This window comes from Bubalus bubalis, chromosome 2 (assembly GCF_019923935.1).
Source record: "Bubalus bubalis isolate 160015118507 breed Murrah chromosome 2, NDDB_SH_1, whole genome shotgun sequence".
Classification (NCBI taxonomy): Eukaryota; Metazoa; Chordata; class Mammalia; order Artiodactyla; family Bovidae; genus Bubalus; species Bubalus bubalis.
Window position 1 is genome coordinate 72925335 of NC_059158.1, and position 10370 is coordinate 72935704.

A 10370-nucleotide genomic window follows, 5' to 3' on the forward strand; every position below is an offset into this window, starting at 1 on the left:
CGGGCTCCCCGCTGGCTCCGGAGGCGGCAGCGGCGCGGCCCGGGGCGAAGCAGCCGTGGGGCCAAATTGGGTGCCGGGCGCGAGCCGAGGCCGCCGCGGACCCCGCAATCCCGCAGCTGGCGACTGGAGCCCACCTCTGCGGAGACAAAGGTTAGAAAAAGAGGGGGTGAGGCTCTAGGAAGGCAGAATGCGGGGGGAAATTCGCCTGGGAAATCAGGAAAAAGGCCGTGAAGGCGAGCGGAGCCTGCACATGACCAGCCGCAGCCAATGACGACCGCAAATAGGTCATAAAAAGGTCTATTACCAAGTTGTAAATTTTCTTCAAACAAAAAGGAATTTACTGCAATTCCTTGCGGATTTTGCACATACAGCTCACAAGCGCCATGTTTTTTCCTCTCTTTCTCTCTCCTCTTCCCTCTTCTCTCTCCGTGTTTCTGCTCTTCTTCCTCCCCCCTCCTGTTTCTCCGTGTCCCTCTCCACCTCTCGCTCTGCCTTTCTAGACTTCACGGTTCCTTTCTCTAGGAATTCTTTTCCTTTTATTTTTTATTTTGGTTCTTTGGCTTGAAACCTCTGCTCCTTGGGCGCTGTGTTTCAGGGAGAATGAATGCCGCGCTCGCTTGGGGAGGTGATTCTGCCAGTCACCCCTCCAACTCTCCCCTCACTTGGCTTCTCCTCTCCTCCCCTCACCAAAAGGCCTCTCTGAAAGAGCAGTCAAGCGCTTTCGGTTTTTGCCCCTCTCATCTTCAGGCAAGCCACCCAGTCTGACCTTGTGCAGAAAACCGGGGCTCTGCAGGCCAAGAAAATGTGTGTTCTCCCCCACCCAACTCTCTCCAACATAAACCGGGTCCCTCCTGTTTCTTGGGGTTTCTGCAGTAGGAGAGTTGCCAATCAGCTCAAAGGCTGAAAATGGTTTTAGGTACTTGTCAACTTCTCCAAAATAACAGTTTGAACTCCCAATACCTATACTTAATCTAGATAGAAACATCCCCCTGGGACAGTCCTGGGTTAGAGAAGAGTCAATCTTTTTTAATACCCTCTGAAAATCCTTGTTTAAGTCTCCCCAAGTGCAATTCGCATTTCTATGGAATTCTAGCCCCCTCTTCCCTTGCCCCCCAAAATGTCTGTCCATTGAAGAGCCTGTTCAGTGCAATATTGAAGAGGAGAGGGACTCCATTTGTTCAGGAAAAAAGCAGCTCCCCAGTTTCAGGCTTGGAAAAAAAAAATAGTTCTTTTTCTTCAAAGGCAGGAGTGCCATTCCTTTCGCTCTTCTCATGGAAGCTGCTCCAGGGAACCCCAGCTAAAGGTAAACATCCTTGGCTAGCTCCCCTCATCATTAATGCATAGGCATGGCCATCCAGGCTTCAAACCTGCCTGTAAGAGGTAACCTCTCCTCACCCCCACCCCATCCTTTCAAGGACACTGCTTTGGATTTCAAGTAATACATTTATAAATATGTGCATTAGGATTTCAATGTGTAAGTTCTCAATTAACATCCTCACACCAAGTACCTAAGTGGTCATACACTTAAGTAGGAAGCACACAGCACCCTCTGGAGCAGGCTATGTGTATCCCTTGAAAAAGTTCTGATGACCTTGGATGTTTCTGATTAAAGTACTTCTGTTGCCATGTGTCAGCAAAAGTCATATTCTTTCTAGAAAAAGTCAGTGATCTCCAACTTTGCTAGAGGTACCCAGAGCAGCAGCCAGGTTCATTAAAATGTTCTCTTTCCCCTGTTCACCGCCAGATGCGTGCGGATTCAGCAAACAGTGGGAAAGCAGAGGACACAAGTTTGGATGTGAAAGAGTAACACCTTCTGCAGTGAGGAATAATTAAACAATATTTTAATTACACAAAATCGAGCATGTTGTTGGACCTTCCCAAACAGTAACACTTTATGCTGGTCTATACATGTCTATACATTCAGAACATTGTTTAGTTCTGAAACATTCTGAGAAATAACCTCAACTGTCAATTTTCCTCTACCCAAATAAAGGCCGAGTTTATGACCCTCCATTTCAGCTGGTGGAAGGAGGGCTAGGAAAAGACTGCACTTTTGAAAAGGCAGCCATATTTGTACTTTTTCCCCCTGTGCAGAGATAAGCCATGTGCTGGGCTTTGTGGAACCTCACAAAATGGCAGCCCCTGAACTGACTTTTCTCTAGGAACCGTTGAGACCCACATCTTCTTTTGTGTGTTTCTGGTCTATGCAGAGAACCCAAATCACTTAGGACCCTTGGTTTTTTCATCCAGTGTTAACACTGGAGGGTCCTATTTTTCTGTAAATGATTTACAGACCTCTCTAAGCAGACTCTCTAAGCAGTCCAGGGCACCAAAGTGTCGACTGTTTCCAAAGGGTTCTCTGAAGGCTTATGCAAATTTCTGCAGCAAAAATGTTGGTTCGATATGCTGCAACCCTCGGATGTTTACATATCTGAGCCAATTAGAAGGGCATCTCCTGCACTCGTCACTGGGAGTTGTCTGCATGAAACACAGATGGGGGTTTCTAGCCACTGCAAGAAAGAAGGTGGTGAGTGTGTGTGATTGTAATTCCACAGACTTTATTTGAAGACAAATCTGTGTTTTCCCCAACTACAAAAGGAAGCATGTATACTTACATTAATTACCAACACTTTCTACATGAGTAATCTATATATACATACAACAAATATATACCCAAAATACCAAATCTGTAAATGTACAAATACTCTCAAGTGTACTAATTTTTGCAAGTCTTTTTGTGTACATGAGCTACGAATTTACCATTGGTTAGGGGTCCAACAAGGCCAGAAGGTACAACACTTTCAGAGTAGCACAAAATGGAGGAAAAAACATTTTTACCGCCCTTCCTTAACTGATTTCCACATCAATCCATGCACCGGGTCCCCCACCATATCGAGTCTTGCCCAAATCAATGGCTCTAAAAATGATTTTCAGGGAGAATTCTTGTGTAGAAGACAGTGAATTTTGCTAATAGAGGAATCCCTTAAATGGAGGGCAGCTGGAGTCTAGCCAGCACCAGTCTCCAGCCAGCTTATTCCCACCCTCTCCACAGCCAGTTTCCTAGCCATGCTTTCAAGCACTTGGCACACTTGCTCTAAACCAGTCAACAGCAGAGTCTCAGGCAACACACAGAGCAAAACGTTTCCAAATCCAGCAGGCACGTTTGCAGCTGTCTCTTCTTGTGCAAATGTTTCTTAAGCCCCAGGCCACCCTTGACTTAAAACTCTTTCCTGGCTCAGGTCAGCGAATGCCACAGCCATGGCCTCTTCCCTGGATAGAAAGCCAGGCTGTGCTTCGCCTCCAGCCTAACCTGTGCCAACGTTTCCCTGGCCCTTGAAGCAGCAGGCAAACAGCCCACCATCACCTGAACAAGTGATACAGACCCCAAAGTATAGGATTCCATTTTCGTACCTGTGCAATAAAAGCCACTCTGGAAGTTAAAATGTACCTCTTTAAAAACCTTTTCCTTCTCCAGGAGAAAAAGAAGAGAATTCTTCAAAGTCTACCCGATAAAGGGGCTTTCCCTTTTGTGGGGAGAAATGTTAGTTTACTTGAATTTCTCCTCTTCCCTCCTGCCCCTCTTCCCCCTCCTCTTCCCTCATAAAATGGCAGCTGCAGGAGTAGCCTCAAATGGAAAATAGATATCTTGTTAATAACAGATCCCAAACCCCAGCATCAGCACTGGCTCAATGGAATAAGCTGTGGTATAATCTGGACTTTGGGTTGCTACCCACTGGGCCTACAACTCCACTCCTTTGCGAAGTTCAAAGCTCTCCCAGTATCTTATCAAGGTTGTTTAGAGCAAGATGAAGCTAGAATAGCCTGGCTGACCCTCTCTGAAATGAAAGAGAGCTCCCCCCACCCCACATTTATTTACTTTTATAGCAAGGGTGCAGGTAACCCCCCTCCCACCTTTTAAAAATCAAATAGATGCTTTAGCAGGATGCTGCTTTCCCATGAGCCCTGGAGATTGTTCCTGACTCAGGAAAAGGGTTATTGGCGGCGCTCAAAGACACTAGCTCTAGAAAAAGGATTCATTTCTTTTATTAAGGAGCTAGCTATATTCCGCAGCGGTTGTTTACACTCGGATTTTTCTGCATTTGCTCTCAAGGCTTGTTTCAAATAGGTGAGGCCAACCTGGAGAACAGCAGAGGACGTACCAACCGACATCTGAGATGCACACAACAAGTTGGCTCACAATGGGCGTGCAAACAGAGAGAATACAAATAAATATGGCACCTCCTCAGAAAAAAAAAAAACAACCCACAAAAACCGGAATCACAGCGGCGGCCACAGCACAAAGACCTAGCAGTTGCAGGCGATACCAAGCACAGTTCAAAACGAAAGCAAATTCAGAAAGGAGAGGCGTTCCACAAGGTGACTTGCCAGGCTAAAAAGTATCTAAGTGAAAATGTTATAATTGACTTTTCAAGTATTCATTCACTTTAGATGATTCAACTGCCATAATTTGTATAAACTATAGAAAAATTATTAAATGTCAACTTTGACATTGTCCTGAAACTTCTGTCACTAGCCGAACATTTTCCCCAAGTTTAAGGAAGCTGCAGAGCCAGGACTATACATTACACTCTTCAGCTAACATGTGCTTTTCTCAATATTTGGCCCAGACTTTTCCCAGAGATATTACATTTACAAAATTCTCAAAGAAACCTTTTGGAGTAAACAAAAGGCACCCGAACCATTCATTATAAAAGCAGAAAAAATATAAATAACACATTTTAATCAAATAATATAAAGTAAATATTCTGCGGGCATAATTTTTTAAAATTAATAAACTTCTTTTAATTTACTCACCATAAAGAAAAGATTTAAAACGTTCAAGTGCACTTGTTTGATTAATAAAGCATTTTATATTCAATTATTTAGTGCTAATCATTAGGAAGTTTACGTTGTCGAGGCAAAATCACCAGCTCAGACATTAAAAACTACCATTATAAAAATATAGCTACAAGGTCAGTATCAAATTACTCTTACATAGGACAGCTCAAGGGCTGTTTCTATGCGACACTAGAAACATTTTTTTTTTAAACACCCAAATCCCTCTCAAAGCGCAGAAACCTCAAGAGCAGTGACATGAAGGTAGCTTGAAACACAGGTAAAGTCCTTTCCAAAAAAGAAAACAGGTGGTGTCCACCAGCATATGCTGATCATTAGTTTTAATAGTCTGCGGTAAAATTTTAAAGGTAGAAGTTAATTTGTCGGGCCTTCGGCTCGGTCTTCCTCCAGCTCTTGGGCTTCCTTTTTGGTTTCCCCATCCTTCGCCTCCTGTCTGGAAACCGGGAATTTGTCCTTGTTGTTCTCCTTTTTCCATTTCATTCTCCTGTTCTGGAACCAGATTTTTACCTGTCTCTCGGTGAGGGCTAAGGCATGGGAAACCTCGATTCTTCTCTTCCTGGTCAGATAAGGGTTAAAAAGGAATTCCTTTTCCAACTCTAAGGTTTGGAAACGACTGTAGGTTTGTCTTCCTCTTCGTCTACCAGGAGCTGCTGATTAAAACAAAGAGGAAAATAAATATTAAAAATGTAATGGTGCGTCTGCAGGTTGCTGGAGGTTTCTGAAACAGGTCTAAGGGGTGAAATATACACAACTTTCCTTAGGTCTGATATAATATATAGCATGGGCAGGCAAGAGGGACAGCGAGAACGTCCTAGCAATTATTATGACCCCCATCATCTTTTCATGGTTTCTACTTTAAAGAAAAAAAAAGTCTGTACTACTTCATGAATAAGAGTCACTGCAAGCTACACCAGAAGAAAAAGGAGAGGGAGAGAAAAGGGGAGTTTTAAAGTAATTACGTGAGATGAAAGCAGATTTCTCCCCCTCTCCCCGCTTAAAAAAAAAAAAAAAAAAAAATTGCATCCCAACCTTGTGGTCTCATCCAGGGAAACATTTGAGAAGGAGACGAGCTCTGATTTAAGTGGTCTGGGTCCTCGCCAATATTACCACTGGACGATTTACAGTCAGGATATTGTACCAGCTCGGCCTCTTGCTGGGTCGTAAAAATCGGCTGTCTCTGTAAGTTATCGTATCCGTAAAACTTCGCGGGCTCCCCGTGACAGGCAATCCCACCGCAGGGGGGAGGCGGCGGCGGAGGAGGTGGGGCGGCCTGGTAGGCTGCGGCTGGGCTGCCCCCGCCGGGGTGGAAGTAGTCCTGGCCGGGACCCGGGCCTCCCCCACTACTGCAACCCGGCCCGGCGGGCGGCGGCGATGGGTGCGGGTGCGGGTGCGCGTGCGGGAAGCCGGCGGCGCTGTTGCCATAGAGCTGCAAGGCGGCGGCAGCGGCGTGGCGGCCGCCGACCTCGGGCGCGAAGTGACAGTCGTAGTAAGTGGGATTGATGGCCTCGCCCGCCGCGGCCGCCGCCTTGTACTTGGAGTACAGCGGGTTCACGAAGTACGAACTCATCGAGGCGGCGGCGGCGGCGGCCAGCGGCCGGGGGCCAAGGTAGGGCGGCCCCGGGCGGGCGGGCGGCGCGGAGCAGGCAGGGAGCGCGCCTCAGCGCCACCGCACTGCCGCGGGGGCCTCTGGGGCGGCTGCTCGCGCCACTGGGGCCGCCGGGCTACGTTGCTGCTGCCACCCGCCCGCCCGCCGCTTCTGAGACCCCGCAACCGCGGGCACTCCGCTACTGGGCGCTCATGCTCCTCTCTCGCGCCCGCCGCCTCGACCTCGCGCCGCCTCCCTCGCGGGTCGCAGGGCCTCACCCAGCCCCCGCGTTCCACTGCCCGCCCGGCCTCTCCCGGCGCGGGCCGGCTTGGCCGCAATAAACTCGCCAACACCCCGGGTGACCTGCCCCGCTGCCTCCACTCTTTCCTCTCAGGCACCAGGCGGCCCTGAGCGCACCGGGACAAACAAAAAAAAGTGCGCCCGGCCCACGGAGACACTCTTTGGCTTCGGTTTACAAACCCCCGCTCTGGAGGGAAAAGGAAAAAAAACACCCTCTGCCCGCCGCCACCTCTCACCTCGCCCCCCCCGCAGCCCCCTCCCACCGCTCTCGCCGCCGCTGCCGAGGCTGCCGCCCCGGTGCGCCCCGGCGAGGCATTTTCGCACCACGCCACTGCAGGGAGAGGGAGCGAGATGGACGCGAGATAACCGCGCGGAGGGATCCGCGCGGAGGCGACATCACTGCACCCGACGGGACGCCTCACGCTGGCGCGGAGATGCCTCCGCCAGCCTTAAAGGGGGCCCATAAAACCGCACTGCCAAGGGCTCGCCGTGCCCCCGGGGCCCAGGGAATGCGGGCCATGGCCGGCAGGGCGGGGGCACCGCAGAGCCTTACACTTGGGGGTGGGGGAGCGGGGAGGCAGGGAGGCCACTCCCAAGAGACTGTGGAGCAAATGACTCCCTCCCCGGCCCCTGGAGCAACCCCTCAGAGGTTGGCCGTGGCTTTTGCGCCTCTGGACACGCGGGCGCAGCCCAAGGAACGAGGACAAGCCGTGTAGACGATCCGGACTGAATATTTGAGTTAGGTCCTATCCAAGTGGCTTGATTAAAGGCCACAAAGGTGACCTCAATACCAAAGTGCATTATCAAAGCGAATCTAAGTAAGTCCTTCTTTTCCAGCCGAGCGGGCCTTGTGGAAATGAGATGTACATTTACCCTTGACGCACTGCACGCCTGGCTGAGGCTCCCAGGTTAATTGATATTTAATGGAAATCATGCCCATGAATATAGTTTCCATCATTTCACCCTTGATAGACGTCAGTACCAGACGCAGGGGGCAGCCTGAAGAATGTGGGGAGGGGGAACATTAGCATTGCTGAGAGGGTAAATAGAAAAGCAGACAGAAATGTTCCAAGCCGCGAAGGAGGACTCACGCTGGGGAGGCTGGTATTTTCTCCGGCAGGACGCGCGGCTCCGGGTCTCAGCCCCTGCGTGGAGAGGACCTCGGCAGGCGGTGGCCCCGGGCGGAGGTCGGGGAACCGACACTCGGGAGCCCCCCAAGGAGCCTCCGGGCCGGCGTTCGGAACATGCCGGTTCCAAGCAGCTGCAGGCGGCGCCCATCTTCTAACGATTCTAGTTCATGCAACAAGCTTGTGAAATTAGTGCCGACAACAGGCGCCGTGTTCAACTTAAAAAGTTACTAATTTTTCCAAAGGTAAAGAAAGAAAACTCATTCTATGAAGGACGAGGAAGAGAAACGTCCCGTGTCCTGTGGGCAAATCGAGTGTGAATCGGAAAAATATTCCTGATTTTAGAAACTGGCTCTGAAGCCTCTTGACGTTACACCACCAATTCGCCTTCTCTCTCGCCTTCTTCTTCCCCCGACCTCTACTCCTGTGTTGATGATGTTCAATGTCCAATAAATGTAATAGGTCTCTGCTGAGTGTGTTTTCCTTTGCCTACTCTGCCCTTTTTCGTGGGTCTTTGGGTGACCCTTTTTCTTGGGATAATCGTTGTTGAGGGCGCCAGGCCCACGGGAACCGACCTCAGAAACACTCTCTCAGCCCACAGAGGACGCCCCCGCTAGAACTTAAACACACCTTGCTGGCTTTTCACGACAAATCAGAATGTCTAAAAACCCCCAGACAGCTCCCAAAGGCGTAGCAGGCGACCGATTTCAACTACCTCTTGCCCCTTGTGGGTTGGCCCAGCTCGTGGGTGAGATCCTGAGGTTAGTCCGGGTGGACAGAATATTATTATTTTGCAAATGGAGAAAATAAGGTCTGAGACGGAAAGGCATAACAAGAGAATGTTTATTTGTACAGGGAATAGCTGAAATAGTGAAGGTAAACGGTTTGCTAATGAATCTGCAGATTATAAAGGCATGTCTTATTTTAAAATTAGTATTGCTGTGTGAGTAGTGAGGGGTCCGGGTTTTGTTGCTGTTGTTGTTTTTTTCTGCCGGTTATCACCAGGTTAAAAACTTCCTTTAAATCCCTAGGCGAAGGAACTGATTCAGACGGTTAACGATTTGTACTCCAATCTTGCAAATACCCAATTAAAAGAGTAATTATTTTCAATAAAGCCTTGAAACAAACTTTGCAATCGTGCCTTTTAATTTCACTGTTTGCAGTGTGTGTGTGTGTGTGTGTGTGCGCGCGCGCGCGTGTTTAAACCCTCGATAGTGGATTTTGGAATGGAATGGGGGGAAAGAAGAGAGAGTCCAGATCTCAATAATACAAAGCACTTTCTAGAACTTTGTGATTCCTGAGGGGGCGAAAAAGAAACACAAACACTACAAAGTCATTTCTACACACATTCTGGCCTAATTACGAAAACATTGTAAGACAACATTTCCTCTTGGGACAAAACAGTTTTATTTTTTTTCCTTCAAGCATTCCGTTTATAATCTGAATGGGAACAGAGTGCGATTAACTTCGTAAACATGTATTCTTTTACACTTTTCTGTTCTGATACAATGCATTAACGTAATGTTTTCAACTGTGCCATAGTCCAAGTTTTCTGAAATCCTAAGCCAAAATTTTATACATAATAAATACTTCTGGAGAATGTAATAGTGCACATTGATTCTTCTTGGTTAAATTTATCCTAATTTGGAATCTAACATAGGATTGTAAGTATCTTTAATCAAGCCCTTCTTCCGCCGCAACGCCAGCTTTACGATCACAAAATGGAGCAACGGCGCTCTCTAGTGGCCAAATGCCACCTCTAACCGAGAGAGCTTAACTTGTCTTTATTCAACTCAAACCAATTCCAATCTTGTTCTTTAGTTTGACTGGGGCTTGGATCGCTGACACTAATAATGCTTTCATCTCTTTGATTGTCGACAAGTCAAGTGCAGAAAACAGAGGCTCCTGAATGCCAAAGATATTTCTGCTCCCGAGAGCTTCCAGTAGTCTCTTTTTCAAAAGCTTCCAGCCCTTATTTTGCCAGACATAGTAAGTCCCCATTCTGTAATCGCCCACAATTACAGGATGGGCTAGATTCAACCAGATCATAACTTTCTAAATATCAACTGCTGTAGGCCTTTTTTTTTTTTTAACAGTGGAGCCGGACTTCGAAAGCTAAGAAATTACAGAAGTTAAATTCGTTCATTTTTTCTTTTAAAGCTGTTACATGTAGCATTAAATCCTGAATGTTAGCTACTTTGTAATTTTAATGCTTCAGGCCCATTTCACTGGACAATGGGGGTGGGGATAGAAGGCAAATTAAAAACGTTTTTTATTTATCCCTGAATGCCTGTCTGGAAAGGCCCGTTGGGGTGTGTTCATTGGAACTTCTAAGCACAATAAATGAGATATTAAATGTATATCAAAAGTCACAGAGCAAAATGAATTGGCTGAGCATTCCACTTGAGTTTTTTTAAAAAGTCAAGACTTTAATCAGTTTAGGTGTTTCCTAAGAGGCTGATCTTTTTTTTTTTATTCTCATTTTCAAAAATGCTTTCCTC

At 47.6% G+C, this 10370-nt stretch overlaps 1 protein-coding gene and 1 long non-coding RNA gene across 3 annotated transcripts; one reads left to right on the forward strand and one right to left on the reverse strand.

The window, feature by feature from the left end:
• The first annotated feature begins 25 nt into the window (after positions 1-25).
• On the forward strand, positions 26-4521 carry LOC123330891. The gene is made up of 3 exons (XR_006547171.2): positions 26-150; positions 1243-1303; positions 1745-4521. It is a non-coding gene; the product is annotated as an uncharacterized LOC123330891 (long non-coding RNA).
• On the reverse strand, positions 4029-7061 carry HOXD8 (homeobox D8). 2 transcript variants are annotated; one of them, XM_006066089.4, is made up of 2 exons: positions 5887-7061; positions 4029-5504 (listed from the first exon to the last, which is right to left on the reverse strand). In XM_006066089.4, exons 1-2 carry the CDS (start codon positions 6422-6424, stop codon positions 5212-5214), a joined length of 831 nt encoding a protein of 276 aa, XP_006066151.1. In that variant the 5' UTR covers positions 6425-7061; the 3' UTR covers positions 4029-5211. The 2 variants fall into 2 exon arrangements, with proteins under 2 accessions (XP_006066151.1, XP_006066150.1); XM_006066088.4 differs by having other exon boundaries at positions 4029-5507; positions 5887-7000.
• Between the last annotated feature and the right edge of the window lie 3309 nt (positions 7062-10370).

Excerpts from the sequence above, each read along its gene's own strand:
- HOXD8 (XM_006066088.4), bottom strand. The coding sequence starts at position 6,424 with ATGAGTTCGTACTTCGTGAACCCGCTGTACTCCAAGTACAAGGCGGCG. Across the intron at positions 5,508-5,886 it reads TCCCTGGATGAGACCACAAG|CAGCTCCTGGTAGACGAAGA; the intron begins GTTGGGATGCAA and ends TGTTTTAATCAG.